Here is an 18,971-nt window from a genome sequence, read left to right as displayed (position 1 = left end):
ATACAGTTACTGGGCAATCTCTTTTCAGGTAGCAGTGCATAGGGGTTCTGCACAAACTTCACGGAAATCCTTACAGATTGCACAGTAGTGGGATGCATAGCACATTATGATCCACGGTAGATTAGATGTTTGCCTCTGTTTGGAAGCTGGAAGTATTACCTAAACTAATTAGAACGGTAACCCAAATTTCAATATGGATGCCACTGTCTCTCCAATTTTTGGTTTGTTTCCTGTTCCAAAAAAAAAAATAGATTATTTCACAAGGACAAACACTGCCAATTTAACAAAATAAGCAAATTAAGTGATGGGGTTTTTTTTGCACAATATTTGTTTATATTCAGCCCTTTAGTGCAGCTTGCAGTGTTTAGGCACCAGGTGAGCCAGCCAGGGGGTGGGGGGAGTGTTCCATAGATGGGGCACCAACACAATATTTTCTCTGCTTCCTACCCAACTAATTTTCAAATGGAAAAGAGGTGTCAAAGCTTACCTCAACGTGTGGGCAAATCTTGGATTTTGAGTGAGTGCTCAGACTCAGGACAAACTCCACAGCAGCCGTTGTGTGACTAACACAAAAGACTGCCACCCAGAAGAGACATCACAAAATCAGAGTAGTCAGGGTGAAGCTTTTCCTATAATTGTATTTCCATAATAAGAAAGGTAAGCTTTTTGAATTTCTGACTCAAACAGCTGTTAAAGGAACAAGAAAATTATTTCCCCTGCCCTGGAATCTAGGGCTGCGCTGCTGCAGGAAGCAAGCCCCACTTGAGATGTGAATGCACTGAACCAGTGTTTCCTAATTAGGGGTCCGGGGACCCCTGGGGGTCTATGGAATGCACCCAGGGGCATCACAGCCCCATCTCTTGCCTCCCTCCCAACTAAATTGTTGTTATTCCTGCATGGTAATATCTCAAATTTTATAGTTTGCTTTAGCGCCATGCGATTTTTCAGCTTATTGGCCAAAATTGGCTTTGAAATCACACCACAATAATGATTTTGAGCCAGCAAGACACAGCAATATATTGCTCATGCAAGGGAGAGCAGGGCAGCTGATTTCAAGGCACCGTTGATATCGCATGAAGATGTCAGCCGATAATGCTGAGAATCCTTTAGAAAAATAATAATAATAATAATAATAATAATAATAATTTATTATTTATACCCCACCCATCTGGCTGGATTTCCCCAGCCACTCTGGGCGGCTTCCAACAGAAAAATAAAATACAACAATCTATTAAACATTAAAAACCTCCCAAAACAGCCTTGTATGTTTTCCCAGCGTAAGAAAAACGTATCCTTTCTGCCCCAAGTGTAAAAATACCCTTTAAAAAAACCTGTAGTAGATGACCAGATAATATTGGACTACACTGCAGGGTTGTCATGTATCAACATAGGCCTAATTGTTGTCATACCCATGTGTGATGGGTATAATAATGCTGTTCTAAGTTGCAGGGCACTGATGTAAGAATCTATATGCCTTCAGTGCCACTTATACCTGCTATATTAGGGGTCAGCAACCTTTTTCGTCCCTCAGACCATGTGGTGGGCTGGACTATATTGGGGGGGGGGGAATGAACAAATTCCTATGCCCCACAAATAACCCGGAGATGCATTTTAAATAAAAGCACACATTCTACTCATGTAAAAACACACCGATTCCTGGACCACGGGCTGCATCCGGCCCCCAGGCCTTAGGTTGCCCACCCCTGTGCTATATCAATAGTGCATGTTACAGGATTGTTGTAAACTACCTTAAGTGCAGTCCACCCACCAGCACTATAACTGGACTGTATTGGTATTTTATTTTATTTTTTTAAAAAAAATTCAAAACAAACAAAACCTTTTTAAAGCTCTCTCCCCATCCCACGAGAAATCAAATATCCACAATTTGGCAGGGAAGGATCAGTACCTATTTAACACGGGGTAGCTCAATCGCTTAGCATGATATTTTTAATATCAGAGTCGTAGGTTCGAGCCCCACATTGGTCAAAGGCTTCCAACATTACAGGGATGGTTGGACTAGTCCCTTCCAACTCTAAAATTCTATTATTCTTGGTGGGATGGAAGATGACACACTCGCCGCCATGCAACAAGCAAGCTGAAAACTCTCCATTGCTACTCTATCGGCACTTTGAAGGGAGGAGGAAGGAGAAAGTGAAAAGGGAACTAGGACGCTCCACGCCACTCGGGTTGAACGCGTCACTCTATAATTATTTATACGTCTATGGTGGCGGCAACCAAAGCGTCGCGGGGGATGGAAGGCGTGACGCGCCTCCTCGGGAGGAAGGCGGAGCACGTGACTCCTCCGTCGCATCGGCTCAGCCTATCAGCGCCGAGGAGCCGCTTCCACGGGTCCCTTTCGCCGACAAGATGGCGGCCGTAGCAGCGAATTCCCCTCAGAGCGCCGCGACTCCCTCGCCGCCGCCTCCGCCTCCTCCCGCGGCTGCTTCCCCGCCCGTAGCTGCCTCCACTGCCGCCGCCGCTGTTTTGTCGGCGCCCCCCGCGGCTCCAGCTCCGGTTCCCCTTCAGGCCCAACCCGCGCCGGCCCCGACTCCGGCCCCTGCCCCGCCGCCGGCTTTGGCGGCGCCTTTTCCCGGCGGCCGCGCGGTCCGGATCCATCCGGTGGTGCTCGCTTCCATCGTGGACAGCTTCGAGCGGCGGAACGAGGGGGCCGCCCGGGTCATCGGGACGCTGCTCGGTAAGACCAACGACACCCTTCCGTCCCAACCGCCGCTTTTACTCGTGGTCGGAACTCTGCACATGCTCAGAAGTCCGCCTTTCGTTCTTTACCTATCTTGCACTCCGTCTCTACTGGTAGGCTGGTAATAATCGGCTTGGAGTTTCGCTGGCTTGCTTTTGTTTTATAACCGACTGGCGTATAGGTTTTATGAAACGGAAGCGATAAATTAATTAACTGGCATTGTTACGTTTTAGTTCGCAGTTGAGTTTTATTTCGTAAAATGTATACACCGCTTGGGTGTTAAAACACAAACGTGGAACTCGGAAGTCAGTCATCTGTGTACTCATTTAAATGTAGCTTTGCCAGTTAATAACTTTATGCGTCCTTTGTTTTTATCCCATAATATATATACCGGTACACTGCTTGGTCATCAATCAAACTCAAAATCATTACTGTATTATTATTTATTAAATTTTTATCCTGCCCTATATCCGGGGGTCTCAGGGCGGTTCCTAAAATAAAATCAAGATAGAAAACCAGCTAGTCATCTTCATACTAATTAAAATGTAGCTATGCTAGTTAATTAATTTGATGCTTTATTTTTATTTCATGAAGTTTATAGATCAATTGTAAACAACAATAACCCAAACCCTCAAAGCGGGTTACAAAAAGATAAAACCGGGAAAAAGCTACCATGCGTTGAAAATATACAAGAAGTTAAAATGCTACAAGCAGTTGCTTTGCAGCATTTATGCAGTGCTTAGTTTAGACTGCTTTGCAAGGTTACCTAGACAGGGATGGGGGAGCCTTTTGCCTCCAGACATTGGTGGGCCCGAGCTCCCATCATCCCTAGGCTAACAGTAAGTGGAGGGTCATAGGGTCCCATTCCTCCTCTTAAAGTTTTCCAAGTGTATTTGACAGGCAGAGGCGAAATTTGAATCTGGCCTTGTAGCCGAGGTCACATGGCAGCTTTGCTGCTTCGCCGCTCCCGTTTTGTAATGGTGCATTATTTATTGCATTTTGTTCCTGCTTCCTCTTGTCAATGTTTGGCTGGTGCACAGGATCATTCCTGTGAAGTAGCCTAAAAGGCAGCCCACCTGTGTATACTGCAGTGGCTTGAGCAAGGAATTTGGAAGCCAGATCTCCCTGTTCTATTCACGTCAACTGTAGTGGCTCTCAGAACACTTCACTCACTATGGTATCTCAACCAGTTTGTCAGGCAAGTGAGAAGAATGATTATTCCCATATTGCAGATGGGTGTTGAATTTATGACTTTATGGCAGGCATCCCCAAACTGCGGCCCTCCAGATGTTTTGGCCTACAACTCCCATGATCCCTAGCTAACAGGAACAGTGGTCAGGGATGATGGGAATTGCAGTATAAAACTTCTGGAGGGCCGAAGTTTGGGGATGCCTGCTTTATGGCAAAGAGACAAGGCAAACCAGGAACTTACTGATTTGTAGGTCAAGCCGCTAGGCTGTGCTACCTCTTGCATGGTCACATATCTCAACCCTAGGATGCCCAAATGTAGTGGAGAACTAAATGTGCTTTAAATAACATCTAGGTTGCAGGTTTGATCCCCTTATGAGACAGCTGCATATTCCTGCATTGCAGGGAGTTGGACTAGATGATCCCCAAGATCTCTTCCAACTCTACTATGATTCTACAAATTTACGTAGAAGAGGGGATTTTGGAAGAGGATAGCTTGTCATAAAAGGCAAGGAAAAGTGCACCTGTTGCAGTGTACTTTTCTAAATAGTTTATTGAAGGAACAAGGAGCTCTTTTTTGCACCAGGTCAAAATACTCAGGCCTTATACTGAAAAGTGATCCCATGAGCCAGTGTAACTTATGGCCACATTGTTGTACATCACAATAAAAAGTAGTATTTGCTAGATACAGAAAGAAACTGAAGATGGAGAAGAAAGCTGGGTGATGTTTCTAATTCCACCATACTTTCTTAGCAAACCTGAATGTTCTGCTTCTTTTGGTCAGGCTTTTCCTAAGTTCTGTGCCAAGGGTGGGAAATCTTCTGTCAAGGGCTGCAATCCACCAGCTGTAAGATGTCTGGGGTCACATTATTTTGGTAGATCCAGGACTTCATCCTTCCCTCCCTTTCTCCCTCCAAGAGAAAGCAATAAAAGGGAAAGCACTTTGCATTTTGAGTACATAAAATGCTTTGATACTCTACAGCAGCAGCACCCCTAAAAACAAGCCCCTTGCCTTTCCCTCCAGCAGCCTAAATTTTGGTTTCTTTCTCCCCAAGGACCCACAACACTTTGCAATTGGATAACATCAGACACTCCAGCATAAAGAAGGCATTTTGCCTATTAATCTGGGTTTCCTTCCTCTACCCTCCAGCACTTTTGCCTCTCCCTCTAGCTCCCAACAAAACTGGAGAGGGCCATGGTAGGGATTGGGCTGATGCTTTCTCATGGAAACATCTCTCTTAATTTCACAGGCACAGTTGACAAACATTCTGGAATTGCAAGGCTTCATGAGCTGAGACCAGCCCAGCAGCTGACAATCGCTCATCCTTGTCTTATACCTTAATTACAAAATCTCTCCTTGCATGATCCCGGGGCCTTGGTTAGAAAGGCTTTCTCTTACAGAAACATGTTGTCCTTAATTTTGCAGGCACCATTGACAAGCATTCAGTAGAAGTCACCAACTGCTTCTCAGTGCCTCACAATGAGTCAGAAGATGAGGTGAGTACCTGCTTTCTCCCCGTGCTGTATTATGTCATGTACTGGCCACTCAGAGCTAAGCCCAGTGTGGTGTTGAAATAGTTGATAGCTAGATTAGAGAATTCTGGGTTTTAAAATCCCTGTGACTCTGGTGCAGCATCATTTCTTGGAAATTTGATAACCTGGTGATTGATTGAAATGAAGGCAGGGAAACTATAAGACCATTTGTAAAGAGCAGGTTTTGTGCATGTAGAGTTCCAGGTTCAATCTTCGGCATCTACAGCCACAAGAACTTAGTTAACAAGGCAGGGAAGACTGCTTCAGGCCTTGGAGAGTTGCTACCATTGCAATAGATGAGACTCACTGCTACAGATTCTCTTACTTACTTCCTTTCTTTACTTCTAGGTGGCAGTTGACATGGAATTTGCCAAGAATATGTATGAACTGCACAAGAAAGTTTCTCCCAGTGAGGTTATTCTGGGATGGTAGGTTGCTGGTCTTCTTGTTACAAAAACAGAACAGCATTAATGGGCTTTTAAAATTGTTGATGTACAGTGCAAGTTATGCAGGGGCAAAAGTGTGTTTACTCCTGTGTTGCATAACTCATGCCAGAGAAGGTAAAATTAATTGTGACACCTAAAAATGGCAGAACTACAGCAATTTCCTGACTTCAGTTAGTTCTATGTTAGAGTGTCTTATCTGATTTTTTTTTAAAGCACTGCTGCCAAGTCCCAACTTGGGAGAAGGGTGGGATATAAACATGTTAAATAAATACATATTTGTTAATATTCTTTATGACATCTTTCAAAATCCAAAGTACCCCCCCTCCATGATGGCTTACAGTCAACACAAAAACATTTCAAAAATATATTTTTGTACCCAACAAGAGACCTCAATGACTGCAGTAAATAACTGACTGCCCATTTAATTGGAGGAGAGGAACATCTTGTTCCATATAGACCAATTGGTTAAATGGCTGGAATATCATGTGGCTACATTACTTATGAATGTTGGATATGCCAGTCTCCCCATACCTATAACATATGTTCACTGTGTAAGGGCCTGGTTTAGACATAATGACAAACCGTGGGCTGTGATTAAAGGAATGAGTGTTTTGTGAGCCTCAGAGGCATATACCTCCCTGCTACTTTTCCTCTCCACACAACCAAGAGGATATTATAAGCTTATCTGCTTTCACTTTTCGATTAATCACAGTTCTCTATTTTATCCAGACTCTGAGAACTGTGGCTAGTTCTAACTGTAGTTAGTTTAAACAAATGTCGAACATTTGATTTTGGTTTATTTTAACTAAGTTCAGTTTCTAATTGCACTGGGCTTTTGCTTTCTCAGCAGAGGTACTGGCAATTCTCTTGCTATCTTTTTCCCTAGTATTTATTTTGTAATGCAACTGGTTTATCAAAGAATCATAGAATTGTAAAGTTGGAAGGGATCACAATGGTAATCTAGTCCAACCCCCTGCAATACAGGAATCTTTTGCCTCCAAACCAAGTTATATTTCTTTAATGTAATTCAGAGGACAGCACAAGAATGATTTATGGATGTATCTACATCTGAATTAGCATTGTTTAATATATCTCACTGGCATATCTCATCTGTGTCTAAAAGGTCTGTGTTGAATGAATGGGCTTCATTGTGTGCAGGTATTAATTAGTCTTAATTATGTTTTTGAAGGTATGCAACAGGGCATGACATCACAGAACACTCTGTCTTGATTCACGAATATTACAGTCGAGAAGCACACAATCCAATTCACCTCACGGTGGACACCAGTCTACAAAATGGGCGCATGAGCATTAAGGCCTATATCAGGTATTTACAAAACAACTTTTGTGTACTGCACTTGTTCTGCCTCCATCTTTGTTCCTTTTAACTAGAAATCTGGTGTTTTACAAAATAGCCTTTCAAAAACAAGCAAGACAATAAAATATCAAAAACAAAAATCTAAATGCAATAGGCCATCAAATAAGTATGACTATTTGAAATAAAAATGTTTTCAAAGCATATCTATAAACAGAAAGACTGAGCCCAGTGGAACTTTCCTGGGAGACTGTGCCTTATTTGGTCGTTACCATGGAGAAGGCACTGTCTGTCTCATATACCCAAGGACATTCAATTTATGAGAACATTCCAGGGCTCCTGACTGTAAGTTTCAAATTAACAAAGGACTTGGAGAACGTTTCAATGGGCATTACAGAGGAAGGAGGAAAAAAATCCTTCATCCTGCTTTTAAGGATCCTAATTGTGTGGATGAAAGCATTTGTTGTGGAGATATGGTCCTCCACGTACTATGTATGGGGAAGGGATGAGATGAGAACAGGTGTTAATGTTCTCATTTGTGCTTTCTTCTGTTTCCTACCATTCTGTAATTTCCTTGCTTTTTAATCAGGTACTTGTCCACTTGAGCATTCAGAAGTACTATTTGTATATTTGCAGTTCTTGCCGAAGTTTAGCTTACTTGGTTGCCCGAAGCAGGATTCATAGTTAAGCTCTCTTTTCACTAACTATGAGTTGTGTAACCAAGGTTTTTTTTCTTGGCATTAGCTGATGGTTAGTGAAGAGGGAGCTTAACCATGATTCTGGGTTCAGATGACGCCCTAAGGCAAACTTAGGCATAGTCTGGTGTGATGTGGGAACAAAAATGACCCGGGAAGAGCCAAGTGATTGTGAGCTCCTCCAAAACCCCACACATTTGCACCATCACGGTAAGCCATAGATTGTCCTACCATGCCATATGAATTAAGCCAGTGAGGCCTCCCGGTGTAACCACCTCCTTGGGTGCTATAAAGCTTCCTCTGAGCCCTTGTTTGGAAGTGCTGTGCTAAGAAAATCTATTTTTCCTCTAGTACTGCAATGGGAGTCCCTGGTAAGACTATGGGAGTAATGTTCACTCCGCTCACAGTGAAGTATACTTACTATGACACAGAACGGATAGGTGGTAAGTATTCTCATACTTGTTTGATATTTGATAAATGTCTTTGAGTGATTAAAGTAGTGTGTGCCTGTCCTCCCAAGTTCCCCTCATTCTTTGGGGCTGCTCTCTAGTGTGACAAAGAAATGGGTCTAGACAGACAGACTCTATCTGTGGGATAGAGTAATAGGGCTGTAATCTAGGACACAGTTGAGAGTGGCCTAACCTGCCACTTATGCCTGATGCTGATTTTACTAGGGATAAGGAGTGGGGCTTGTGTGATCACTCCTTTGCTACTCCCCGTATAAGTGAAATAGTTGCCACTCATTCCTATGGGTGATGCTGACCCTTAGGTTGGAAGACTGGGATTTTATTTATTTATATTAGAGTATTACAGAACCAAGTCTCGATGATCTTAGTTAAATAGAAAACAAGATAAGATATTTGAAGCAAAGAAGTTTTGAATATTCTAATAAAGTGGGGAGATACCTAGCCTGGCAGTTAAAGAAAAGACAGAAAGAAAGAATTGTAGATAAATTAATAGGAGGAGGAAAAATGATGATTAATTAATCTACAGCAGCCATCTGGTTTGCCTGGGGCAAGTAGTTATCAAATGCACACATATGTTTATTCCACCACCAACCTGACCATAGTAGTGTGTTCCAGTCTAGAGCATTCATAGTACTCCTTTGTGTTGCCTCCGCATATTATGGCCGCTGTCTCTGTACATGCTCTCTCTACTTCCAAGTAGTGGGGGTGGGGGTGGTTTGCTGTGGGTGATTTAGAACAAAAGACTGAGGATTCAGTTACCCAACACTCTTGTAAGGCTGGAGCTGAATGATGTAGAGTAGTAATAGTTAAGGCTATAATACAGTTAAATGTACAACACTTCAGGTGGAATAACCAGCTGATCAACTAATACATTTTCTTGAATGAACTGACTTTTATTTAGCTTATATTAAAAATTCTAAACCATATATATCCTGCCTCTCTGCCTGTCAGTAGGCCTCCAAGGCAGCTCACAGTAAAAAATAAAAATGAACCTACAACAAATGTAAGATTCTTTTTCAGAAATAAGGCTGTGGGAAAGGTATTGTTTTCCAGTTGCTGCTCTTTCAAAGTTCGGCCATGGCCATGTGGGAAAACAGCCTACCACCACCACACGACTTTGTTCCAGGGGTTAGAGAACCTGCTCTTGGGCAGTAGGATGGTGCTGGCTTTTCCTTGAAGCAATGAGGGCACAATGATAGCTGTCCGCTGATCAGTGCTTAGATACCACTGTGTTTATAAATATTTGGGTCCAGCTGGGTTTTCGGTTGCTGACCAAGGTCTGGTAACCTGGATTGCTGCCCAACAGCTGCAAAACGGCAGTGAGTGCATAGCTTGAATCGGGTGGGTAGAGTGAGGGGCCTTAATCTCCAATTGATTACTTTTTGGCCCTGCAACCCGCTTCCTTCAGCTCAGGTCCTAGATACAGTATATGTCTGCCACATTGTGAGGGAAAGCAGGTGGGAGGAGGGACTTGCAAGGGAACTTGGCTGACAGGAAGGAAATTAAGCACTAATAGCAGCAACAGTAGCAACATGCTTGTGTGCCCAGAGACACTGTTCTGCACCTAAACATGTTGTTCAGCTTTTAAATGCTTTCCCTAAATTGGAAGATGCACACTACTGTATTTGGCAATATCAACCTTCAGCAACCTGGATTTTTAACAATTGGATTTCAATTTCAATGAGTGAAAGGCTTTGCCAACAATGCTTTCAGCTGAATAACTAACCATACAATGGCCAGGGGAAAGAGATGAGACAGTAGCATCAAATTGTTGTTGAATTCCCACTAGAAAGGCCATGGCATTGGATTCAGAAGGCTGCATATGAGCAGTGAAGCACCATTTTTGCTACAGTACATGGCTTTAGGTTCAATTTCTGGAATTGCCAGTGGCCACAAATGCTGTTCTAACAGTCATTCCCACACCCTGTCTTCTCAGTTGATCTCGTCATGAAGACTTGCTTCAGTCCAAATCGAGTGATCAGTTTATCCAGTGACCTTCAGCAAGTGGGAGCTGCTTCTGCTCGGATTCAGGATACCCTGAGCACGGTTCTGCAGTATGCCGAAGATGTGCTGGTGAGGATAGTGTTGTGGTCTGGCCAGAAAATAAATGCACCCTTGTTTGTGTGCACATTTATTTTGAATGACTTGTTAACATTGCCTGTCTTCATATCTAGTCTGGTAAGGTGACTGCTGACAACACTGTTGGCCGCTTCCTGATGGACCTCATCACCCAGGTTCCAAAGATTTCGCCAGAGGACTTTGAGACAATGTTGAACAGCAATATCAACGTAAGTCCGTAGAGCTGGCTTGTAAAAGCATTGCTTGCTTGGAAGCTTCCTCCATGCAAGCAATGTGCCACAATTGGCTAAGATACAGATGTATAGGTGGGTAAGCTGGTGATTCCTGTTGAGTTTAGTAGCACCTCTTGTGTGTACTGACTTGCAAGACAGTCTTAGATATCTGGTGCGGCAACCTTCCTGAACAACCAGAGGGGACTTTGAATTGGCTACCTTTTATGAAGGCTTATTTCCCTGCAAATACAGAACTTGCGTTCTATATTTTATTTGGATAAAAATATGGACTCTTACCAGTTCCAAAGTTAGTGTTGGGGTGGGGTGTGTGCATACACGTTGCTTATAAAAGGATGGTAGCCAAGCCAGTATGTTCTATGTATAAGCTCCTTCCCACAAGCTCCCTTGAATGCTGCTGTGTAGTTTTGCAGTCACAGCCTAGGTCTTGACCAGTGCCTCGGTTTACCCAACTGCACATGGCAGTTTTGGACATGTAAAATTATTGGTGGTGGCCAAGCAGTTCAGACTGCATAACTCAAGATAGTGGTGGTAACCTCTGGTTCAGGTTTCCTGTCTGGAAAATAGAGGCACAGCAACTGTGCAGCCTTTGTGTACAACGGGTCTGGAACATTGCGGCCCGGCTACCCAGGCCACATACCTAACTGACACTGCTCCATGCTCTCTTCAAGTCCTTTTGCACGGTTGGAATGTGTCCTTAGACTTCGATAATTCATCTTGCTTGTTTGGATGGGGGTGTTTGTGTGTGAAGAGATGTAGCATGTCCATGTAGAAACCTCTGGCTTTTGTATGGTTGGAATTAGTCTACCATATAGAGAGAAGAATTTCATTTATTGCTGTGCCCACTTTTGCTTCTGGCCACACCAACCATTGGCAAGCAGCCCCCAGAAGGTTGCTTATAAGGGAATGTGGCCCTCAGGCAGAATAAGGTTTCCCTTCCTGTACCATATTGCAGAGAATGAGATCAAAATTAGTAGAGCACCTCTCTTAGTGGACTAAATCCCATTGGTACGAAGCTTCATGATAATGTAACTGTTTGGCAAGGCTTTCAAGCTGCATTAAACAATCTGGAACTGGGAGTTTAAGAGGCTCTGCAGTCTCTTGGCACAACCAGGTGGACCCAAGTATAAATATGCTCCTGCAAATTAACAGATTATTATTTTATACAATTGTTTTCTGCCTAATCTTATGCATGCTCCTTTCTTCTTTTCAGGACCTGCTGATGGTGACTTACTTGGCAAATCTCACACAGTCACAGATTGCACTCAATGAAAAAATCCTAAACCTGTAATTAACTCCTAACCATCTTATTAGAGGAGAAGGTGAAGAAAACTATGGAGTTGTAACCTTGTCATTCAGTTCTTATAATTGGACTATAACTTTTGAAATGACTGATAACTAAACTCTCAACTTTATCCTGGCCCCTCTTTCCAACCCTTGAAAAACCGCACCCCCCAAAAAACAGGATCACAAAGAGGAAGACAATAATTAAAAATAAGCTAGCAACTCCCAAGCTGCTTGCCTATTCATGTTTAGATCTTAAGAATAAGAATAATTTATTATTGGCCAAGTACATTTTCCAACATACTTGGAATTTGTTTCGGCTACATTGCAATGTAAACATACACACACTGTTCCACTCACAATACAAATAAGCAAAGAAACCCACCCATAATTGACCTCCCCTTCAGCTACACATCTACAAATTTAACAATTTAATGGCACAAGGGAAAAAACTGTTCCTGTGCCTGGCCGATTTTGTATATGAAGACCTGTAGCGACGTCCAGATGAGAGTAAATCTAGCAGATGATGTCTGGGATATAAAGGATCTGCTGCAATTCTCTCTGCTCTCTTCTTAACTCTGGTAGCATAGATTGTCTCTATTGTAGGCAAGCTAGCACCAATTGCCCTTTCTGCAATTCTTACAGCTCGTTGGAGCCTTTTCTTGTATGTCTTGGAGGCTGTGCCATATCAAGCAGTAATAGAATTACAGAGAACAGTTTCAATAATGCTTCTGTAAAATTGGATCAACACTTCCTGGGGCAATTTAAATTTCCTTAGTTGATGCAGGAAATACAACCTCTGGTGGACCTTTTTAATAATACTATTGATGTTGCTTGACCAGTTTAACTTTTGAGAAATTATAGAGCCCAGGAACTTAAAGGACTCCTCTACTACTACAACCATGTTACCAAGGATGGAAATTGACAGTAATAACCAACTGAGTAAAATCCCATCATTTTTAATTCATTTTTTGACAAATATGTTCTTAAACTCATCACCTCAGGGCAGAAGAAGAACAACCTAATAATACATACCACAAACATTTCAAAAACAAACTACATAAAATATTGCTGATCTTTGAAACCTTTCCACTAAATGTCCAAAGTTCTTTCAGCACTACCCAAACTCTGCTTGGGCTTCAAAAGTCCTTGGGGTGGGGGAAGAAACTATAAAATATAGTGAAGAATTGTGAGACTCTAATGGAGCGGGATATGTTGCCTGACTTTTCCTTGGCCTAGAGGCTTCTGCCCCAAGACACTCTTAATAGTTCAATATTCTTGGAATCGGGGGTACAGATGAGATTCCAGCCAAGCGGCAACAAGAGTTTATTGGAAGTGGACTTGTTCAGAACAGTGTTGAATTGATGCTAAGCTATGGCAAGGAGCCATTGTTTAAAGTCCCAGTTTTCCATATAAAGCACATGTGTTAGCAAGGGGGTATGGCTCTTAAGCATGTTTTCCGGCTAAACACATAACAGTGTCTCCTCTGTTACAGGGAGCTATCCTGCCAAGAGGCATATGATACTTAGTTGTGTATGTCATGATTAACTATAATCTCTCTAAAGTGCATTCCAAACTCTTTGTTTCTCTGACACTCACTGTTGCCAAGCTTGTTGAAGCCTTCACTTTCATCAGGTCTCTACAGCTGTGCTATTTCTCATACGTAATATGAAAAAATAATTTTACAACCTTTGGCCCTCCAGATGTTGTTGCACTACAATTCCCACTTTTCCCACGGTTGCTGGGTTGATAGCTGTTGAAATCCCAACAACATGTGGTGTGCACCAGAGTTCCTCATCTTGGGACTACACGAAGCAACCTTTGAAAGCCTCTCTGTATGCCTATACTGTACTTATCACCACAATCTGTTGGAACATAAGCATTCAGGGCTTTCTAGATCAATTTGATCTTCCTAGATTATGCTTTAAAAAACATTTACACAGTTGCTAGCTTAATCTGTGATGGGCAATAGTCAACAGATTGATTAGAAAGTGTGGTCCTCAGTTTCTCATTTTGAGAACCTTTTGGGCAACAAAGTTATTGCTATCCTGAGGATGAAGTTGAAAAATAATATCCTTTCTGATTTTAAACCCCAAATACAAGAGTAACCACACTTCATCTCCACATTTATGGAAAAGATTCCTGCTGTGATGTCTTTGTGAGGACTCAACAGAGAGGTATTGGAATCTTTTAAATGTAGTCTAATGCACAGGTGGCGCTGTGGGTTAAACCACAGAGTCTAGGGCTTGCTGATCAGAAGGTCGGCGGTTCGAATCCCTGCGACGGGGTGAGCTCCCGTTGCTTGGTCCCAGCTCCTGCCAACCTAGCAGTTCGAAAGCACGTCAAAGTGCAAGTAGATAAATAGGAACCGCTACAGCGGGAAGGTAAACGGCGTTTCCGTGCGCTGCTCTGGTTCGCCAGAAGCAGCTTTGTCATGCTGGCCACATGACCCAGAAGCTGTCTGCGGACAAACGCCGGCTCCCTCGGCCTATAGAGCGAGATGAGTGCCGCAACCCCAGAGTCGGACACGACTGGACCTGATGGTCAGGGGCCCCTTTACCTTTAATGCACATAAAAGGAAGCTTCAACATTTTCAAAGATCCTGACTTGGTCAGCCTTTTGCCCATTGGAGACTTGCGCTCTACAGTAGCACTTCTGATTATTATTAACTGCAACCCCCAAAACAGACAAGTAATTGCATGCAAGCCTGCCCAAACTCTATATTCTGGTCATGGTAGCAAACACTACTTCAACCTGAGGATGTGAATAGCATTTCCCATTGCCTGTGATGGTCTCAGCGCCATTGTTCGGACCTGATGTCCTTGGGCAGGTGCTAGGATCCCAGCACCTTTGCCAATTCTTACCCTTATCCACTAAATTCTATTTTCAATTTGATATTCCAAGAAGTGCCACTTGGTTGGATTTACCAACCTTTTAATTACCAACAATGCCCCTGATCTAATGCCACATAAGGGAATTATGGGAAATTAAAAAGATGGCTATACCCAACACAGCTTTGAGTGCTACCACCAAAACCAGGTTAGTTGGAGAGAACCTGTTGGCAGAGGAGGGGGCCCATCAGTGGTCACTTTGCTTGGGGAACCCTTTAAACTTGGATACATCTCTGGATGTTCTGCTGCCCTTGTCTGCACTAGGATTATTATTATTTTACTTGGGCTGTCAAATGGTGGTGGAGGCAACCCATAATTTGTGCTAATGGTAGTGACACAATGGCCCTTGAGAAACCTGAGATGGCAGCATCTGTGGTCTCTTTTGTGATCCTTGTAAAAACACGCCATTGTTACTAGTCTGTCCCCTATCAGCATATATTGTATGCTTGGCAGAGAAAAACACAAAAGAGAGGAGGCAAAGGTATATCTTGCTTCTGAGGTTGTTCACAAGCATGTCCTTTAATGAATGAACTGCAGTTTCTGCCTATCACCTGCCCCACTCAACTCATTAATACTAAAAGCTTGCCTTGACAGTTGTCTTCTCAACCAGCAGCCTTTGGCATTCCACCTGTTAGCAAGGCTACAGAGCCCCTTCATACTCTCAAGACACTGCAAGCTTACCCTCGAACTAAAATTTATGAACAACTTTGCCAGGGAGGGGCAGCTCTTTCATCAATGTTACAAATGGAAACTTAGTGTTGAACAAAAACATGGAGTAGATTACAAATTTCCACCAGTTTTGATAGGTGGGATAGGGGAAAGGAGAGAGAAAGAAAGGGACCTTTCTCACATATGGTTGGTTGGTACCTCTTAGTTTTGTTCCTTATCACAAAATGCACCTATATTGTGGTTTTGGCAATATTACTGTTTATATAGTACATTGTGAGCTCTAGTGACACCTTTCAGCCATCTTTTTTATGCCTGCATGTTCTTTTGCACTTTGGCATCTTAGTGATGATGAGCAGTGAAAAGTTTCAAGGCAACCCTATGCAGCTTTGGTATCCTTTTAGATGTGAGTGCACTAGAGATAGAGGGTGTCCTTGTAATATTTTCACTATTTGTAAATATGCTAGTGGGGAGTGCTCGGTGCTGCCCAGAAAATTTCAGAAACCGAAAAATACTGTGAGTTTTAAATGGATTGTATGATGCCAAAAGCAGGTGATGTCATGTCAAAGTCACATTTATGTCTGCTATCTTGATTTAAAATGATACCCAGACTCCAAACATTGACAAAGACTGCTGCACCCACCCCAGGAACCCTAACCCCAAGTTTGGTTATATCTTGAAAGGTGGCAGAACCTAAGCCAAAAAAATCACACCAAAGTCACATTTCAGTCCACCATCTTGATTCAAAATTGTGTCCAGTGTCCAAACGTCAGCAATGTCTGCCACCTCTAGCTTGTGAACTCTCGTGCTGAGTTTGGTTGTGATATCTCAACAGACTGCCAAACTTATGGAGAACAGATGGACAAATCACTTTCCTAAATATAAGATAGAGAAGCAGAGGTCTCTGACCTTCTTCCTCTCCATTTTGCAGTGTTTTCAGCCAATATTTATCCCCTCCTCTCAGCTGTGTCAAGCTGTGCTTGGTATATCATCCTTCCAACTCTGATCTCCTGCCTAACAATTGCCTCCCACTGATGAAACATCAATTAGCCATTCTGGACTATTGACCAGTAATTTGCATAGGGAAAGGTCAACCTTCAGATCTCTTGACAGCTGCTTAGCTTAAGTTGGATAGAGTGTGGTTATACAATTGTTGCATTTAGTTTAAAGGAAAGCCGAGATTCGTGTTCTTTCAGCATTCCTTGATGCCTAGTTCAGAGCCAGGCAACTAATTATGTTGCTTGGGGTAGTGGGTGAAGATGCTGGCATTTCCTTAGCTCTTTTAATGTCTAAACTGGCCTTCAGCAAATTGCAGGTTGGTATACAATAAACACAATATGATGAAACATCATATTCAAACAACGTAGAAGACTGGGAGGCAACAAAAATATAGAGAGACCATCTCTAGCAGCAGTTCCTGTGTGAATCAAACCTATTATGAAGGTTGTTCTGGGTATAAGCTACTGGACTATGTTTTTTATTTATTTCAACTGTGTTAGACCAACACGGGTACCTACCTGAATCTATTATGAAGGATTACTTACGATGTTGGACTCCCAACTCTCCTCAGCTCTAGCCACCACATTCAGCAGTCAGGGAAGATGGGAGTTGTAGCCCACAACACCTGGAAGGCTGCAGGTTAGCCCTCAAAATATTTTAAATGGTTGAACTACCGGCCACAACTAAGGCACATGAGAATGAAGTTTTTGCCAGACAACAAATGGATAGCAAAGCAGGTGCCAATACTGGATTACTAGGAACTGGAATTCAGGGGGGCCCTACTGCTGAAAATGTCCCCCTCCCTAGTCATCACCTGCCTCAGCTGAGGGTGAGGGCATCCTGAGGAGTCAACAGATGAGTCCAATGTGTGGTCAGGTTGCTACAGTGTTCCTTTAGCTATGTGGGTTCTCATGCACCACACCAGCACCACATAATAACGTTAAAGTAGAGAGAAGAAACAAATGAAGAACCCTCGTGGCGATTGTAATCTCTGCTCATTGGGGATTTTCAGATGCGGCACATATGGAGCTTTAAAAATGTGAGTTGCTGCCTGTTTGTTGTTTATGTGTGTGTGTGCGTGAGTGCGCACACTTGTTTAAATCAATCTATGCAACTAAAGACATGGTCCTCCGGGGAGCACCCCCAGACTGAACATGATCTTTCCGGGGGAGTGCTGCAATCCCATTCAAAACAGGTCAAATGCCACCCAGAGACGTTTTCCACTCACAGAACCTCAGTGTGTTGGGAATTTAGCTTTAGTGTATTGGCCCTCATCCAGCTCATTACTGATTCCAGGAACTGGTTCAGAACTTTAAGTGCCTCACATGACTCCCATGACAAGGAGAAATAGAGGTCAGCAGCATATTAGTAACATTGCACTCTAAAGCTCTGGATCAGCTGCCTCAGCAGTTTCATGTGCATGTTAGAAACCATTGGGGATAAGGTGGAACCCTGTTGGGGATCCACAGCCAAGATGTCATGAATGAATCTCCTATCTCTAGGCTCCTACCCACAGAATAATACTGCCAATAGTGGTATCAAAAGCCACTGGAAGGTCCAATAAAATTGTTACGCTTGCATTCTGTCTCCTGCTATTAGAGCGACCAAGGCTGGCTTGAAATGGTGTAGATTAGTGGTTCTGAACAGCGTTCGAAACTCTCCTCATTCTAGGTGCATTTTGCAACGGGGAATTTCATTAGCACAAGTGGTTTCTGAGCTCTGGGTGCAATACTGCGCCTAATATTTCACATTAAAACTTCCAGAGTGGAAGGAAAGGAGGAACTTTTTTTCTGCCTCCCCACTTCTACCGTAGCTACTCTCTGAAGCCTGGGGAAGAGACCCTCTTAAGAGTATTAGGGGGGTGGGCAGGGGAAGGACTAGAAGACCATGTGAAAAATGAACATAGTATTTTAGCTGCAGTTCGTTCATTTTCAGCCTTGCAATCAAAATGACATTCCGTTGTGACGCTCATAAACCTAGGTTTAAGGTGCCATTTAGCTCCTAGCTTTAGTTCCCGTCCCAGTTTCTAACACTGGTCTTGAACCTTGCAGCCCTCCCATCAACAGCCCATGGCTGCATAGCTGTCAAGTTTTCCCTTTCCTCGCGAGGAAGCCTAGTCAGCATAAGGAAATTTCCCTTTAAAAAAAAAGGGGAGAACTTGACAGCTATGCATGGTTGTGGATGGTGGGAATGCAATCCGGTAAAAAAAAAAAACCTGAGAGCCACAATTTGCCCACCCACGGCTGGTCTAGATAATCCACCTCTGGGCTGAGAGAGCTTGGAGTGGTTATAGCCACCACCTTGAGCGACATTCGCGAGCAGCTGTGAGCCGTTCAAACGTCCCAGGTTCGTGGGTGGTGGTGGTGCCTACGTAGCCGCCCTGAACGTGCGAACGTGACGGCGGGGCCCTCCCCCGCGAGGCCGGGAAAGAGCCGCCCTGAACAACAACAACAACGCCGCTTCTCCTCACAGCCGCTGGG

The 18,971-nt window shown here is 43.3% G+C and overlaps 1 protein-coding gene across 1 annotated transcript; it reads left to right on the top strand.

Annotated features, from left to right (window-relative positions):
* The first annotated feature begins 2,049 nt into the window (after nt 1-2,049).
* On the top strand, nt 2,050-13,023 carry EIF3F (eukaryotic translation initiation factor 3 subunit F). Its single transcript, XM_035137791.2, has 8 exons — nt 2,050-2,695; nt 5,313-5,383; nt 5,768-5,847; nt 7,055-7,192; nt 8,227-8,318; nt 10,279-10,415; nt 10,517-10,630; nt 11,865-13,023. The coding sequence occupies exons 1-8, from the start codon at nt 2,065-2,067 to the stop codon at nt 11,940-11,942; spliced, it is 1,341 nt and encodes a 446-aa protein (XP_034993682.1). The 5' UTR covers nt 2,050-2,064; the 3' UTR covers nt 11,943-13,023.
* Nucleotides 13,024-18,971: the final 5,948 nt, after the last annotated feature.

The sequence above is a fragment of the Zootoca vivipara genome, chromosome 5, assembly GCF_963506605.1.
Source record: "Zootoca vivipara chromosome 5, rZooViv1.1, whole genome shotgun sequence".
Classification (NCBI taxonomy): domain Eukaryota; kingdom Metazoa; phylum Chordata; class Lepidosauria; order Squamata; family Lacertidae; genus Zootoca; species Zootoca vivipara.
Note: the sequence above shows the minus strand (reverse complement) of the source record. Positions and strands in the feature narration are given on the sequence as shown.